This window comes from Lissotriton helveticus, chromosome 1_2, assembly GCF_964261635.1.
Source record: "Lissotriton helveticus chromosome 1_2, aLisHel1.1, whole genome shotgun sequence".
Classification (NCBI taxonomy): Eukaryota; Metazoa; Chordata; class Amphibia; order Caudata; family Salamandridae; genus Lissotriton; species Lissotriton helveticus.
Genome location: NC_136058.1, coordinates 357209147 through 357228120, shown reverse-complemented (window position 1 = coordinate 357228120; position 18974 = coordinate 357209147). Strand labels below are relative to the sequence as shown.

Sequence of the window (18974 nt, the reverse complement as noted above, 5' to 3'; positions counted from 1 at the left end):
CTAGACAAGACGGAAGTCCTCATCCTCGGATCATCACCCTCTGCCTGGGACAACTCCTGGTGGCCCCCCGCCCTGGGCAGCGCACCCAAACCAACGGACTACGCACGCAACCTGGGTTTCATCCTGGACTCCTCCCTCTCGATGACCAGACAAGTCAACGCCGTCTCCTCTTCATGTTTCAACATCCTACGCATGCTCCGAAAGATCTTCCGATGGATCCCCACCGAAACCAGGAAGACGGTGACACAGGCACTAGTTACCAGCCGACTGGACTATGGAAACACCCTCTACACCGGAACCACAGCCAAACTACAGAAAAGACTCCAACGCATACAGAACGCCTCCGCACGTCTCATCCTGGACATCCCCCGACACGGCCACATCTCCAGACATATGGGAGACCTGCACTGGCTCCCCGTCAACAAGAGAATCACATTCCGACTCCTCACCCACGCACACAAGGCCCTCCACGACCTGGGCCCCAGGTACCTCAACAACCGCCTGACCTTCTACACCCCACCCGCCAGCTAAGATCAACCAGCCACGCCCTCGCCGCCGTTCCACGCATCCGAAGAACCACCATGGGAGAAGGATCCTTTTCCTACCTGGCAGCCAGGACTTGGAACTCCCTCCCCATCCACCTACGCCTGATCCAAGATCACCTCTCCTTCAGGAAGCAACTCAAGACCTGGCTGTTCGAGCAGTAACAGACCCCCCCCGCCCCGAAGCGCCTTGAGACCCTCCGGGTGAGTAGCGCGCAATATAAATGCCTTGATTGATTGATTGACTGATTGAAACACATATTCAAAAATAGAAACTAACATTTTCAAAAAAATGGAGATACCCATGTCAGTTACAACAACCAATTCAGTAATTCCACCATTTATATACACATCCACTCATTCACCAACAGTTCTATATAGTCACTCATACATATACTCACTCATCATATGTAGTGATACACCTATACATCCTGTTACACACCGACAGTCATCCAAAAGTTACTCACACACATACTCACACATGCAAATAAACTATTGAACATCCATTTATTTGCATATACAACTATACACACACTACCACCTTACTTCTAAGGAAACATACACATACTTACTCTCTTAAACAATCACTTATAGAAACACATACTTATTTATACAGGAACTCTTACAATCTCTCACTCTCACATATACTCACTTATATACATCAATACTCACATATAATAGATTAAAACATATGTCGTTACTGATAAAGACACTAGTGAGACAGTCAGTCACTCACTAGCACACACATATACACACTCATCCACCCATACAGTCCTGCACATATGCTGTCTTCAAAACACATACAAACAGTGAGTCAGTCATTGATGCATCTATGTGCTAAGTAATACCCCCACCAAACCATACAGACACTCATACTGATACGAAAAAAACATCTAATAACCCATATACACACACATGTAGCTACTCACCAACCCATGCAGCCACTTATACACAAAGTGAAACACTGATACATATATTTAAATATTTAAACATTACTCGCTAATATATGTATTCACTAAGATACACTTAATAAGCCAGTTAACCAATCAATTTTTTTTTTTAAAACATCCTTTTAGACACTTATTTAAACATTTATTCTTCCATCGACCTTTACATATACATATATAAAACATATTTATTTTTCAGAAAGACACACATTCACTGGATGGTGTCATCAGTGATGTCATGAGTGATGTCACTGACCATGTCATGAGTGATGTAATATGTGACGTCATCAGCAGTGCATTGCAGGCGCGCAAGTTATAGTGAGTCCAACCAACTATAACGTGGGAATTTCATTGGTTTTATGTCAGTAAAATTTCCAGCTAACTATAACTGGTGTCAAACCTATGGTTTTTTCAGTGAATGTAATAGGTTTTTTAAATGCTAATTCCTAACTATAACTGGTGTGAAACCTATGTTTTTTTTAGTGAATATATATATATATATATATATATACATATATATATATACATTTTACAGGAAACACAAGCTATGCAGTCAGTGCAATGAGAAAATGTGCTTGTATCCTACATTGTGAACAATATAAACAGAATTTCTCTGTATTAAACAGTTGTAAGTTACAGGAGGGGGGCAGAGGTGCAGGTGATAGCCATGAGGTAGGCATGTAGACATCGATGTGAGAATATGAATATATGGAGGATTGGAGGAACAGCAGGCATGGCAGAACTGAGTGTTAAAATCAGGGCATATTTTTGGTAAGGGGAAGGCACTGGAAATTGAGGCTGATAATGTACATGCCAGAAGTACATTGTGCCAGTTCTCTAGAGGAGGGGTGCAGGGTAAGTGCGAAGTGGCAAGGGCCTCAGGGAGAAGAGTCATCTGTGAACATGTGTTGGATGAATTGGTCGATGGGTACCTCCCATTATTGAGGGGGACGCTCATTCAGCTGAAGACAACATTACTTGTTTTAGGTACTGGGTTGGTGTTGACTTACCTCTCATATAGATGCTTTCAGCTTCTATTGCAGTCTCATTGGGGTTAGATTTTTGAGGAAGAGCGATCCTCCTGGAAAATTGAAAGACAGCCATAGATGACATAAAATTATAAACATGAAGATGCAGGTCTAAGGTACAGAGACCTTTGCAGGTTTCCAGCAAGCGTAGTCTCAAACACCAAAGATGGTGGTATACAGTAGAATCATACATTATTAAATGAATATCAGTAATTAAGCTCTCCAGAACTCTTGGCATACGTATTGCAGTGTTAGAAAAAAATATTTGAGATGATGGCAGAACAATGTTCAGGTAGTTAGGAGATGTAACATTTGCTGCAGTACCGCCTCCATGTTATCAACATGAACAACATGAACATTATATGTTACCTAGGAGGTCATGCAAGAACAATACAAGAGAGAAAAAGACAGTGAAATGGCATGATTTTTTTCAAAAGTTTTTTTTGTTTTTGTCAAAATAAGCATTGCATAACTTATAACAAACAGGTACTGTCGTAGCAGAATAAGCACACGAAAGCTGTAGTATATCAATTTGTTAGCCCATTACCTTATTACAAATACAGATATTTAATCTATCCTCAGAGTCTGCTTGCCCATTACCGATGGAGGTTTAATACTTTCGACTCTAGTTTACACTTCCTCCATGTGGATATTATTTAGCTAATAGCTCCTGCAGAGTTTCCACAGTTTCCATACCTTTTCAAACTTCCAAGGTCATATACAACTATCTGAGCTCCCATTCAACAATCTATGTCCTGTGGGAATAGTAAATTATTCCTCTTTGCTATTCAACACTTTCCCTACTGTTGCATTCCCTGGAGTAGGAATAGTAAATGATTCCCCTCCGCTATCCAGACTTTCCCTACTGTTGCACTCACTGGAGTGAGAATACTAATTTTATCCCTAAGCTATCCAACACTTTCCCTACTGTTGCACTCTCTGGAGTGGGAATAGTAATTTTTACCCCTACGCTATCCAACACTTTCCCTATGGAACAAACCTTTACAACGCGGTCAAAACATTGCAATACATATTCGTCGCTGTTTTTACAGAGCAAGTCATTACAATGACTTGCACTGGATGGTGCTCTAGACTAAAGTGTGATTTACTATTTCAGCACCTTCCCTACTGTGCGTAGACTGGAGTTGGAATTGTAAATCACACTATTCCGAAGTAACCCTGGGCGTAGTACTACGCTTCGCTCACGGAGCATGCGTAGATTGCACTAATATACACTACGCCAAATGCTGTAGCACAGTGCAAAACGTAGCATAGCAGCAATATCAACAATAAAGTCACATCGGACTTTACGCCCTTGCATGCGGATCACAGAAAACTAGCAGGTATAGTCAGCAAGCTGGTGGTAGAGATCGAGGAAATCACCCCAGTAGCCAATGCAATGTTCACCGAAATAAGGGATCTCACATCCAGATTGAACTCCCGGGAGCGCAGAGCAGACGATGTGGAAGGCCGGTCCCGCAGGAACAACATCTGTGTGGTAGGACTACCAGAGGGCACGAAAGGCAGAGACGCAGTATTGTACACTGAGTACTGGTTAGAATCCCTAATGCCAGCAGGCACACTTTCCACCTTCTTTGCATTGGAGCAGGCCCATAGGGTGCCATTGAGCCGTCTGCCGATGGGTGGGGAACCCCAACCCTTTCTGTTTCAACTCTTAAATTTCAAAGATAGGGATGCAATACTCCTTGAGGCTAGGAATATGGAAACAATCAAGGTGGACAACTCTCAGGTCCTTCGCTTTTGGAACTACGCCCTGGTAGTGCAGAAACAACAAAGCACGTTCCTCACAGTCAAGAGGAGAATGCGTGATATGGATATGAAATATTCCCTCATATTCCCAGCCTGTCTACATGTACAAAGCGGAGGATGCATGGGACTGGCTCGAAACCATAGGACATCATACCTCACAAAGCCAGAGATGCAACAATACAGAATTTAACCCAGGAGCTCAAAGAGGTCACCATAGAAGAAACAGGCTGCAAGCTGTGGAGTCACTGAGATAATTAAAAACTGTCCCCAACCTAGAACAAGTACTACAGGAGCGACGAGATGCCCAGCAAGTGGTGGCATATCTGAGAAAACGTCAGCACAGCAGGGACACAGACGCCCCATTAGAACATTCGCAGAGTGAAGACAGTTCACTGGCCGTATGGCCCGCCAACAAAGACTCGCAGCTGCTCCCAGTTGTAACACCCCAGTCAGCAGATGACTTATTGTAGCAGAACACCACAGTCTGTGGGCAGGCAAGAATACAGACACAGTAGTGCTTGCATGGGGTTACACATGATCTGTACGCACTCCACACGAGATCTCAAAAGGCAACAGATTAAACACGATAGCTGGAGCTGACACAAACTCCCTCACCCTAGGGGACAGACCACTGGTGCGCTATCAAGGCTATGGCACAGCACACTCATACACGTGCACAATGCAGGCCCAAGCAGAGCCAACTTGCCCACTGCTTGCTTTACCCCACCCCCACCTCCTAACATGACTGACACAATGAAGGTAGTCGTAAGTTGCTGTATGGCATTGTTCTTTGTGCAGAAACCTGTTGTTCCTCCGCTCTATCCCAGTTAAACCCCACATGGTTCCCTTCCTCTGCACCCATCCGAGGCGGCACGCCCATGCACCTGACAGGACCACAAAAGCACCTCACACCCACTGAGTACTCGCCATATTGTCACCTAGCCTGAAAAGTGCGGGACTGCTCACACACAATGCTAACCTATGACCCTATCACATGCCGCTCACAAACATAGTCACCTGGAATGTTAAGGGGATTCACACGCTAGCCCGAAGGTACGAAATATGTGATGACCTTAAGCAGCATGCAGCTCATGTAGCACTGCTGCAAGAAACACACGTAGCACAACAGAAATTCGTAGATTGAAGCAGAGGTGGAGGGGACAAGTACTAGCCACAGGCCACTTGTCCTATGCCAGGTGGGCTTTAATTTGATCAGTCTGGGGATCCTGATCACATCGAAGGAGTCTGCAATAGATTTCCATTGCAGGTATGTACTAGAGAAAGGCCGCCTTAATGGGAAGGCAATTGTGTTAGGATCCATTTAAGCCCCAAACACAGACCAGATCATATTCTGATTAACAGACCTGCTCGCACGTTGGTGTGACATTCCCTGGTTGCTAGGAGGGGACTTTATTCTGGTCCTTGACACCACGCTTGATAGATCCTTTCCTCCAATGCCACAAACAATTGCAACATCTAATGTACCGAATCTGTGGGAGTGGCTGCGCAGATGGGAATTGGCGCATGTGTGGAGGAATCTCAACCCACAGACTCATCTGTACTCACATTATGCACACCTACGTGGGTGGCATGGTTGCATAGACCAATTTGTTGCGAGCCCATCTATACTAGTACAATGCACTAGCGCAAACTACCTCGGCAAAACGTACTCACACCACAAACCTCACATAATGAGACTGCAGAGGGAAGACGAGGGACACGCTACCCACTTATGGAAGTTCAACCCTTGGCATTAGAAGATCCTCCTTTCAGAGAAGTGGTAGACGCAGTGCTAGAGGCGTACTTTGAAAGGAACACAAGCTCAGTCACTGATGCAGGGTTGTTGTGGAATGCAGGCAAAGCAGTTGTCAGAGGACAATGCATGGGATTGAGCTGGTGTATCAGGAAACAGCTGGGTTCCGAAATAAAACATATCGAGGATACACTGACCACATTAGAAACCGAGCTAACGCAGAGCAGTACCATACAGCAAGCCTTAGACACACACAGACAGAAACATGCAGAAGTACTTGAGAGGTTGCGCCTCTTAAACTATGCTTTGCATGCTGCATGCACACACATGGCGTCAGACAAAGTGGGTAGGTTGCCTGTGAGGATGATTCATCAAGAACAAGTGCAGACACCTGTGCTGCGGCTGCAATCTGTTGGTACTCACAAACCAGCACGATATCCACTGTGAGTTTACTACACAGTACACTAGTACATACAAGTCAATGACCCGTGCAGAGTCCACAGAAATAGAATCCTTCCTTTCTCTACTACAAAGCCTATCAGCAAGCCCTAGCACCCCAGCTCCGCTCAATGTACAAAAGCGCCCAGGTATCAGGGATACTGCCAGACCCTCTTTGTGACTATTATTAGTATCTTTGCAAAGCCAAACAGGAACGTACAGCAGATGGGTTCATATCGTCCCCTAGTACTCCTCAACATGCATTATAATGCGCTAGCCAAAATGTTAGCCTGTAGACTGGCCCCACTAGTGCCACAACTCATACATACAGACCAAAACGGGTTTGTGCCTGCTCAAAATACATCGTTAAATCTACAACACTTCTCCCGGGTGGCGCACTCCTCCAGAGCTGACTGGGTGCATGCGGGATGCCTGGCTTTAGACCTGGAAAAAGTGTTCGACACCCTGGAATGGGGATTCGTATTTGCCGTGCTCCATAAATATGACCTAGGAGAGGAGCTCCTCAGTCTTGTCAAACCACTTTAAACACGGGCAATGGCTAGGATCAAAATAGGCCCATATATACTGGAACAGGTCCCAACTGAGCGTGGCACAAGCAGGGCTGCCCGATCTCCCCACTATTTTGTGCACTAGACTTTGAGCCTTTAGTCGAGGCACTGAGCAGGATGCAGGACAAAAGGGGAATCCCCTTGGCAGATGGTATACACGCAGTCTCCTTGTACTCTGATGATTTGCTCATATACCTCTGGGATGTCAGACAACCCTGCGCGACAATAGGAAAATATTGCCCGAATTTGCCTCCCTGTCAGGGCTCCGAGTGAATTGGGAGAAATCAAGTTTGTACCCCTTTGCAGAATCTACACCAAACCCACACTTAGTTATCAATGATAGGCCAGTGCACTGGCAGCTAACAGCATTTTGATACCTTGGGATACTTATATACAGAGACCCAACAGACCTACTAGAGGGCAACCTGGTACGAGCCATCACAGCTTTGAGGGCACAGATGAATTTTTGAGGCACCCTTCCCCTGCCGGTTCTGGGTCAAATCACATTGCTGAAGATGTTGGTACTCCTGCACCTCCTCTACTACTTCAAAAACCTACCACTATGTCATAAATCGCCATTATTTAAAAATCTTGAATCAAATATGCGACAATTCATCTGCCATGTGTCACGAAGCAGAGTAGCACTCACCAGAATGTATCCCCCAGTCGCTCAACGAGGCCTCTCTCTACCCAATATGGAGCAATATTATTTAGAGGAGCAGCTTCAGTGGGTGGCTCGGTGGCTGAGCGTGGCCAATTAGAGGACACCGCGACACAGGCGCCTGGCCTCACTCATTCCTTGATTGTGTCGCTGTTCTACTCAAGCAGAAAGTGAAATACATCTACCCAGCTACTGGTAAAAGTAGTGTACCACTGCTTCTGTCGCAGCCTATGCATTACACATCGGGTAACCCCAATTGCACCATCTATTTCTAAACTTGGTACACCCAGGCGACATCAGACAATCACTAACACAGAACTTTACCAATGGGAAGAAGCGGGCATATTGACACCAGGAGACATCTACAATGATGGGCAACTCATTCCATTTCAGGACTTGGGCGTGCCACAAGGCAAATTCCTGCTGCATGCTGCAGCGATGCACAAACTCCATGCAGCATGGGGAAACATAACACAGGAGCCTACCACCCATTTAACTAAACAGTACCTGCATGAGTTGGGCAAGGACCAGCACCTCACCAAATGGTTTGCAGACTCCCTCAGAACACAAACCGTGCCACAGTTACTCTCCCTTTGCGCACACTGGGACACAGACTTGCAGAGAACCATCTTGGATCGGGAATGGGAAGACACACTTGGGAGCCCTACACGTACCCCACGCAACACCAGATTCTGGCTTATCCAATATTACATACCACACAGAGCCTATCTGACGCCAGCTAAAATGAACATATATTTATATCGCAATGACGCCAAATGTCCAAGGTGTGCTGAGATAGGAGCACACTTGCTACACATGCTTTGGTCCTGCACAGCTATCCAGTCATATTGGGGAACCATCACCAGTTGCCTAACTCAGTGTACGGAACATGCTTTAGAACGGACATGGGAGATACGTATATTAGGGCTGTACCAAAGACCCAAAAAACACAAGGTCACATCCCGATACATAGATTTGGAACTTATAGTGGCCAAGCAATTGCTTACGCAACCCTGGAAATCACCATATTCCCCAGTAGAGAAAGCCTGGTTTCATAGTATAGCGCTCCGCCCCGAGGATGCATTGGGGTTACGAAAGCAACCAATAGCGTCAGCATGGGATGCAATATTAGCAGACGTTCGTGCCTATTGGCAAAGACACTCAGAAACACAGGTGGATGTACCCGAGAGTGATGAGGGGTAGAAATCACCAAAGTAAATAGAGTACAAGAAGTAACACGCAACAAGCAATACCCAACTGGTGACACACGCACAGACCTGCGGGTATGGCACGCTCCCTCACGGTTAACCAGGCTAAATACGCAGTACCTCATTTATGAGAAATGACGCATCACTGCGTGTAAGCATCGATGCGTCACTTTTCAGTGCGCACTCCTTGCAACATACCTGATGTGTCATATTTAATGTAATGAACGAAAAAGTAAACCTAACATTGTATGTGTATCCACTTTTGGGACTCATTCCAATGCAATCAAGAGAATTGTATCCAGACAATGGAGTTTACTTCAATCCATTCCTGAATTTGCGCAAAAGCCTCTTTTTGCTTTTAAAAGGGGTATCAATCTGCAGGACAGGTTGATTCATGCTTACCAGGATACTTCCTGTGTTAACACCGTTGACAACATGAAGCAAATAGTTCCATTAGTGGGGCATCACAAATGCAATAATTGCACAGCCTGTGCTACTACAAAGACTGTAAAAACCTGTAGTATCAATGAGTTCAATTTTACAGCTAAGACCTTTTCGAACTGTAATACCACAAATGTGGTTTATTGCATTCAATGCCCTTGCTTACTACATTATTTAGGCAAAACCATTCAGCCAATTAAAAAACGTATTCTGCAGCATCAATCGCGGATTAGGTGTAAAAAAGAGAACGCACCTCTTGTTGAGCATTATCTCCAAATGGGTCACAAAGAGACCGATATGCTATGGTGGGTTTTAGAAGTCATTAAACCTAATAAACGACAGAATAACGTTGACAAAGTTCTCTCTCTAAGAGAAGGCAAACTTATCTGCCTTACTGACACTGTCAAACGTGGTCTCAACTCTGCAAGTGAATGGCAAGCCTTGGCATGCCTTACTTATTCTCGTTTTGATAATACACTAGTTAAGTGTGTGCATCTTATACTCTACTCAATGTGAATGGATCATATTAGGAATATTCTTACAATGTATGAAACTTAGTAATAATTGTAATGTTGATTCTGCTTTACAATCATGTTTCTGAATGTTGATTCTATTTGGATGCAATCATGACTGTATGTTTATGATAAGAGCTCTTATGTACTATAGTTGTTTCTTTAGTCAAGATTTATACATTGTCTTATTTTGATGTTTCTTCATTACTAATAGATACCGGTGTAGAGATCCCCTCTCTAAGATGGCAGCCCTTGTGTGGTTTTATATATTTGCTGTCTCGAGTTACATAAATTGATCGCCATGCGTAACCTTTGGTAAATTGCCTGGCTTTCATTTATCCTGTTCACAAGCGAATTTTTAGAACTAATTAGATAGCTGGCTTGAGAGATCGCCACTTTTTTCCAAAATTATGATTTGACTCGAAATTTCCTTCCGGATACCTATCCAATATGGCGACTACTGCTTAGTCCTATTTCGCACTCCAAACGGCGCTTTAAATAGGAATGGATTCATCAACCTTGTGCTTGCTGCATTCCACTCGCTTCCCGTGACTGACACTATCGGAGATATTAGGTAAGCGGTTTGTTTAGGCACTCTTAGTCTAAAAATCCACCAGATACAAATCTGTGAAATTGACAGTTTCCGTCTCTTTTTACAGAGCAATTTCACTCCCTTGTTGAAACTCTGCACGACCTCAACTAACTCTGTGGTTGTAGCCAGGTAAATAGTTCTGCCTCTCTTGTCAAATACCTTCTTGACTTGGGCTTAGATCAGTATGTGACGAGGTCTCAATTGCTTTTATAGATTATCCCTTAAAAAATCACCACACCTTCATGACCGCTGAAGTAAACCACTACGGATATCTATGTGAGAGTTATCTAATTCAAGGCGATAGGTATGTTTCCTACCCTTCCTCTTTACACCTCAACCCTGTGGTTTATAGACTTGAGATGATTATATGGCGGATAATTTTGATATTCTTATTGATTTTAAACATGGGTGTCATTTTGTAGATTCCAGATGATTGCCATCAATCTCCTAGACCCGTGCTTGCCCAGAAGTGAAACTACAGGCATCTACAACACTAGGTACCTGATTTAACACCTGATACAGAGAGCGTTTTTTAGCTATTCCGAGGCTATTTCTTGATCTATTAAATGGTTCTCGTTTAGGATAAGTACAGACTCCCTCTCGGAAGGCTCATATGTGAGACGAATACATTTTCATATCACTCCAGTTGAGGTAAATAGCCCGTACTTTTCAAATCCCCTTTCTCTTTTTGTTATTAAAACATTGGCACTAATTCAATTTATTGGTAATACTCCTTTTCTGCATAAATATGTTTTCCAATGAGGTAACTAAATGAAATGTGATCTCTCAATATTAATGCAATAACAAGGCCACTTTTCTCTCGATTACGATTGTGTTATCAATGTAGCATATGTTGTATCACTGAATGTGTCAAAAAATGATAGACTATCCCGCGGTGATTGTATAGCAATTAGCTGATATTTTGTTGTATTAACTGTTTTTGTATATAAGTTTTTCTAACTAAGATGCTCTCTTTGATAAACCTTTGCTATTTGCATAAATGAACCACAATGAAAATTTTAGTTCCAATGTTGAATCCTTAGCATACTTCCAAATATTTCCACAATTAAGTTCGAAGTCTTTTTCTAAACCTTGACGTTGATAAAGAGATAATCTCAAAATGAGTTATTGAGTGATTCGCAACATTCCCCAATTGGCGACACAAGATGGGCTTTTATTTTTAAATGTAATTGGGATATGCTCTTAATGGAACTAAGGTTCATTACTGTGTTATTCATGTTTGTTGCTATTGTTTTTTGTCACTGTAAGTTGTCCTTTCACCAAGGTGTTATAAACCTGTACATAGTAATGGTAGATATGTAATTGTAAATATTTGTATTTCAGATTACATTGGTCTTTTTATACAGTTCACAATTGACAACTGTCCTGAAGATGGTCTCGCAAAGTCACATTTAAGAGACCAAAAGGTCGACCTCCACCTCATCCATCTCTTGTTTCATTTAGAGTGATATTGATCTTGGATAGGTGAATTTAGGTTCTGTTGTGTCAACTGTCAATGTATTCCTTGTTTGACCTGCAGCCCTAATTATCTTTGAACTGATTTTATCTGGATATCAAATCATTGACCTTTCATCTTCTTGATAAATTCCTTTTTTCAGTACACATTGGTGTTTGTTATTTATGTTTTGTGTATGTTGTATTTGATCAATGACTATATATTAGTTATTTGATTTCTGATGAATTAAATTCACAAAAGGATCATTCATTCATCCTATTAAGTTAGTTTAAATCCGCCATTGTCATTTAAACAAATTCCCTTGACGGCACCTTTACCCTTTTCATTTATTCACCCAAGCCCTCAAGGGTATTTTGGGTTGCTCACTGTTTTTTTATCATATTTAATGTATGACGCATCATGTCGCAAGGAGATACTGATACGTCAGTATTTCTGACGGATCTGTAAGTGCAAAAGTGATGCAATGCTGAAGTGTGCCACAAAAGTGACGCAACTCCAGCAATGCATCCTTTCACATGGGGCAAGCCCCATGTGAAAGGGGCTGCGTCAGTCTTACGCCTGCAGTGAGGCAGGCCCAAGATTTTGACGCAATGGCGTCCTATAAGTGACGCAGTGAAATCACATAGATTTCACTGTGTCACTTCTTCGAGGCTTTTTGCGGGGGAACGCCTCCCTCTTGCATACATTATACCTGACACAGGTGTTTACAAAGTTACGCATCTGCTTAGATGCGTCACTTTGTAAATAGTGCGTGACAGGAGGCATGTTTTAAGCTGCCGATGCGTCACAAAAAGTGACGCATCGGAAGCGCAAAACTGACGCAAGGCCTCATAAATGAGGCCTGCATTGATTAAGCTAAAAAGGCAGAGGTGGGAACACGTACTCAAGATCGCTCACAACAAGACTAAGTGGGCAATTGGAGCTACATGGTTATGCACAGTAATAATAGTCATGTTAGCAGTAAGAGTGCACTAATATAGTGTACTAAAACCGAAAGGAAGGGTAAATGTGCAGTTTTTGTTTTCTTTTTCCCCCTGTTTTATCAATGTTTTGCTGGAAAACAAAAAATATTTACGTTTTTGACCACCACTGTATTACGCCTGATGCTAATGCACCCGACATGATCCTGATGCTATAACTTGTAGTTGTAAAATGCAACAAATGTACTCAGAACAGTGCTAATGTGTAAAATACACCGTGTTGCAGATGTATGAAGCGTTGTGGATTAAAAACAAAATATATATATAAAAAATTTATAAAAACAAATTTAAACAAAAGTAAATGAAAGTGATAAGGAAGTGAATGAAAATAGGATCAATACCGCCTGCAATTCTAAGAGAATTTAAATTAAATAATAAGCTCATAATCAGTATAACATAAACTTTGAATTGAACAATCCCATAAGGGGACATAGTAAACTTTGTTCTAATCCCCAAGAGCACTGAAGAATTCAGCGCTTGGGCGTCAATAGTCACGTAAGTCAATCAAACGTCTCTGTCTAAATGTAAAAACTACTGAGATGAGATATGAAGTCTGCAACCAGAAGGAATAACATCAAAATCAATCACATAGGCAAGTGGGTGGAACTCCCTATCCTCCCGTATTGCCTTGCTTATTTATTTGGATAAGGATTTCTCCAGTGCACCATTCCAAAAAGTATAATTCCCTATTCTGCTGAGCAGCTGTACCAAACAACAGCAGGTACAGGAAGGGGTGTGCATGGACAGTTTCAATTTAGAAGAAGAAGTGAGAAGCAGTATTTTCAGTCCGTCGTTGCGGTTTTGAAGTTGTTGGTTTTAACAATTCATTTGAAATGCTTGAGGTCCAGCCTTATTTACGGTCAAACTTCCCACTTTATATGAAGGACTTATTTCTAGGTGAAGACTGGGCAGGTATTCAGCTAAGGATGGTGCTTCAATGTGTGTGCAACAATGGGCAGCACATTGTTGCAGACTCTGCATATAGTCTTTATTGCATATAGCATGCATCTGCCCTTGTCTACTCTAAGTACGACAAATTTTGCTGAAACCATGGTGTATAGAAGCAGGCGTGAGAACATGCCGTCAAGCCATCATGCTTTGCTTATTGTTCTGCATTCTGTCCATCAACTGTTGTTTTTGCATTTGTCACCCCGAGTGGGATGGGTATGCTCAGACGAGAGTCCTGTGCTCTCTACGCCACTGGAGTCAAGCTATCCTAGCTGAAGACGGCTGATAGCCAGAAACTGGTCCTAGATGCTTGATTCCGGTCCAGGGAACACATGGCTTGGCAATTCGGGCTGGACTGTTCCTATGAGGCACAGAGTCAAGGCTGATTTGCATATGGCCATGTCTAAACTGGGGTGGTGTGGTGAGCAAAAAACGATGGATTTAGGCCCATATCCCTGTACTGGGGTGAATGTTTGTTATTGTTCTGCAATCTGTCCATCAACTGTTGTTTTTGCATTTGTCACCCCTAGTGGGACGGGTATGCTCAGACGTGAGTCCCGTGCTCTCCACGCCACTGGAGTCAAGCTATCCTGGCTGAAGACGGCTGATAGCCAGAAACCCGTCCTATGATGCTTGATTCCGGTCCAGGGAAGACATGGCTTGGCATTTCGGGCTGGACTGTTCCCATGAGGGCCAGGTCAAGGCTGATTTGCATATGGCCATGTCTGAACTAGGGTGGTGTGGTGAGCAAAAAAATGATGGATTTAGGCCCAAATGTCTGTACTGGGGTGAATGTATGACATTGTTCTGCATTCTGTCCATCAACTGTTGTTTATGCATTTGTTACCCCGAGTGGGACAGGTATGCTCAGACGTGAGTCCGGTGCTCTCCACGCCACTGGAGTCAAGCTATCATGGCTTAAGACGGCTGATAGCCAGAAATCAGTCCTAGGATGCTTGATTCTGGTCCAGGGAAGACATGGCTTGGCAGTTCGGGCTGGACTGTTCCCATGAGGCACAGGGTCAAGGCTGATTTGCATATGGCAATGTCTGAACTGGGACGGTGTGGTGAGCAAAAAAACAATGGATTTAGGCCCAGATCTCTGTACTGGGGTGAATGTATGACATTGTTCTGCATTCTGTCCATCAACTGTTGTTTTTGCATTGGCTTATGAGGCAGATCAATCCCTCCAATTTTTTGATCTATTAAGATCTTGCTTTTGGTGGAAAATATATTAATGTTAGTTTCATAACCTTTATGGATTACCATGGAGGGGAAGTATATCACTTTAGCGCTCCTATGAATTTGGTATATATCATTTTTATTGCTGATGATTAGACTAAATTTAAGAATTGCATTGTGTTCAAATCATTGAATGGAACAAACAGTGACTGTATCGAACAGACTGTGAAATCATTGCGCTTAATATTCTAAAGACACCTGTGTTTATAGAAGCATTTCAATGTCACTTTGCATTCATTCCTGTAAAGCAAATTCTACGTCCATTATACTTAATACTTTAGTACGAATTGTAACTTCTGATGCACTTTAGCGTTACATTGTAACAACTTCTGTACAATTATAGATATTGTTTTAGAAATTAAATGTTATCGATCTGATGAATTTGCAAAATACCTATTTTTCCAGATGAGATATGGTTATAGCCAAGCACTTTATTATTTTAGTTTATGTATCATGGTTTGACTTTGATTGTGATTAATGTAGTGCTGCTTTGTGAAGTATTGTAATTATAGTAATTATATATTTTGTAATGATTTTTATTAATCAGACCATGCATTCACCAACCACAGAGCCGCTACGTCATCATATGAAGGTCAGGATCACCCCGAATCTGCCATCAGGACCCAAGGGTACTTACCCCAACAATAGAAGAGCGCTATGGAGGTACCGACCCTATGCTTATGGCAAAGAGGTTGCTGCTTCTCGCTGGCACAGTTTCACAAGAGAGAGGAAATGTCCTCATGCAGCGGACATCCTGCCTAAATGTTGGTATTACAGTGCCCAGGTTATGGTTGAGAAATAGGTTGGGGTCACATTCCTAAATATATGAACCACTCCTGAGTTGTCATTAGAGTATATTCTGTCCTCAGGGCTGTGGTCCAGGAAGTTAGTGAAAATATCACTGACTTCTGCCAGTTGATAAGGAGTACTACAATAATATGCTAAATATCTCAACCATGTGTAGACTCTATTCACAACTGTTTCAGGATTTGCCCCATATAAAAGAATATTTGGGCCGATTCACAGAACTAATCTGAGACAAAATCCTAAACTTACTACTTTTGGTATTCACAGAAGGCATTTAGTATTAGTAAAGTTAGTATTTTGTCTTAAGTTAGTATTTTTTCTTAAGTTAGGATTTTGTCTTAAATAAGAATTTTGTCTTAAGTTAGAATGTTGCCTTAAGTTAGTATTTTGTCTCAAGTTAGGATTTTTTCTTAAGTTAGGATTTTGTCTTAAAACCAAAATGTAAGACAAAATCCTAACTTAAGACAACCTCCTAACTTCCCTTCGGGGCTGATGACGAGCTGGGCTCGTCATGGCGTAGCCTCCTCGCACGCTCATGACGAGCCCAGCTCGTCATGAGCCCCACCCTCGGGGGAAGCGCCAGCGCTCCCCCCGAGTGTGCCCGATTGTTTTCGTTTCTGCGGGGATGGCAGGGGAAGACCTTCCCCTGCCTCCCCCCGCCCTCCCCGCCCGCGTCATCAATGACGTCAGCGCGCGAGGCGCGCTGACGTCACCGGAGGCTCCTTTTGTTTACCGACGCGCAGGGAAGCCATTTGCTTCCTGCGCGTCGGATTGGAAAGAGGTTTGTTTTGCGGCTGGGGCGGGGGAGATTGCATTTTAACTTCTAACGAGGGAAAGGAAAGGCTTTTCCTTTCCCTCGATGGCACTTTAGAGGTTTCCTGCTGCACGATCGTGCGATCGTGCAGCAGGAATATTAGGGATTTTTTTTTTTTGTTTCTTGATCAATTTCGTAGTTCGGGGAGCGGCCCCTTGGGGAAGGGTCGCTCCCCTTGTTGGGGGAACATTATCTATGAAGTCTTCTCTTGGCTGCAATGTTGTTGAAAGGCCGTTTTTTCTACAAAAATGCTGATGGGGGTCATTTATAAAGTAAAATGATAGTGCTCATTGTAATGAAGGATGCAAGTGCCTCTGTCCTTCATTACTTATACTGATGTGTGTTTCTGAAGTGGCTAAAAAACACACCTGTGCTGCCTACGCAAAGCTCACTAGTGTTTTTGGCCTGATGAATGTTTTTTTTTGTGTGCTGCTTTTCAAACACATGCTTTGTCTCCAGTGACCATGTGTGTGTTACTATGCCATGTGCAAAGGGGTCCCTTGAGTGAGCTGTCCATCATAGTGGGAAGCTCACAAATGTTTTTGGGCTGTTGATTGTTACCTGAATTTGTGCTGCAACTCTAGCGCCATCTTTGTCTCCATTGACCATGTGTGCGTTACTATGCAACTGCACAAATGTGCGCAGGGGTCCCTTGTGTGAGCTGTCCATCATAGTGCTTGGGGTATGCACGAAACATGTCGACGATAGGAGTTGATAGGTACATCTGGACACATTACGTTTAGGGCAGCCTATCTTTCCACCCCGTTTATTACCACCTAGAGGCAAGAATAAAGTTTATTGTAAACCTACTGGGCAGGTATTTTTAACACACATCACATAGTCCACTCCTCAAATACACATGCACCACACATAGTCTAATAAAGTGCTCCTACGTAACTTTCGCAAGTCGCAGCACGCCCCAGCCCGTAGAGGACTGGGATGGCCCCAATGATGAAGCATGTCACCGTGGGGCAACCCTGGTGAGTGAGGGGACACCTAAAAGAGGAGCATTTCTCCCCTTTTTTGTACACAATACCATATTTTCACAATCGACCCCAGTGTGTGTTGGTTGTTATCTGAATAAACTAGCAAGGCTCTTAGGTATCTGGAAACAGAGACCATTTGTTCATCATAGTGGGAAGTTCACAAATGTTTTTTGGGCTGATGATTGCTTTCCTGAGTTTGTGCTGCAACTCGAGCCCCATCTTTGTCTCCAGTGTCCATGTGTGCGTTACTATGCAATTGCACAGATGTGCGCAGGGGTCCCTTGTGTGAGCTGTGAATCATAGTGGGAAGGTCACAAATGTTTTTGGACTGATGAATGTTTTCCTGAATTTGTGCTGCAACTCGAGCGCTTGCTTTGTCTCCAGTGTCCGTGTGTGTTACTATGCCATCGCACCAATGTGTGCACAGGTCCCTTGAGTGAGCTGTCCATCATAGTGGGTAAATTTAGGAAAGATGGTGCACTCCGCTAGTTGGTGGGCGTTGCCAATAGGGGATCTTCTGTGTGAGTTCACATGCCTCTTATGTGTATAAATGGTCAGAGACTGTTGAGAGCAGCAGATGGGGAGAAAGAAGCTCCTGGTCATAGGAACTGTTTTAGGATTGCGCTTGTGAAAATCAAGGATGCAAGTGCCTCTGTCCAGCATCGCAGTTAACCACAGTAATTCTGTTGTCCCCCTCCCCATGAGAATCCCTGATGACGTCAGCGCGCACAGCACGCGCCAACATCTTCAGGGATTCCCAGGCGGTCGGGAAGCCATTTGCTTCCTGCGCCTGGAGGTGTTAGGTTGGTTTTGAGATATTTGGGGGGGTTTGCAAAGAGGCATCAGGGGAGAGGTAAGTGATTTTCCTCTCTTCTGATGTCTCTTTGCAGGGCATTTCTGGCTCACGGTCGCGCACAGCATTGCGATTGTGCGGTGGAAATGCCCCCACTAGCACCAGGGATTTTATTTTAGATTGTAGGAAGTGACCCATTGGGCAAGGGTCGCTTTCAGGTGGGTCGGATTTTAAATTTAGATTTTCTGGCCTCCCCCCCGGTGGGCAAATCAACCCGTACTTTTGTCCGTTTTGCCCTTTTTGATGGCCCATCTGTGTGGATGTGATTTTGGGGGTAAATTTGTGTATTGTTTATTCATTTGTTATGTTGTTTGTGAAATGTGGTATTAAATTATTTTTTTTCTTCTTTGTTTTTGATCCAGGCTTTTGCTGTTTGTATTGGTGTAGGTTGTGGTTCGGTTAATGC

The 18974-nt window shown here is 43.4% G+C and overlaps 1 protein-coding gene across 1 annotated transcript in view; it reads right to left on the bottom strand.

Annotated features, from left to right (window-relative positions):
* The window catches only part of LOC144803766 (uncharacterized), a 451660-nt gene that overhangs the window by 346480 nt on the left and 86206 nt on the right, over positions 1–18974 (bottom strand). Inside the window, exon 2 of the mRNA XM_078671876.1 lies at positions 2500–2570. Coding sequence (XP_078528002.1) covers positions 2500–2570 — 71 coding nt within the window. The remainder of the gene's footprint in view (positions 1–2499; positions 2571–18974) is intronic.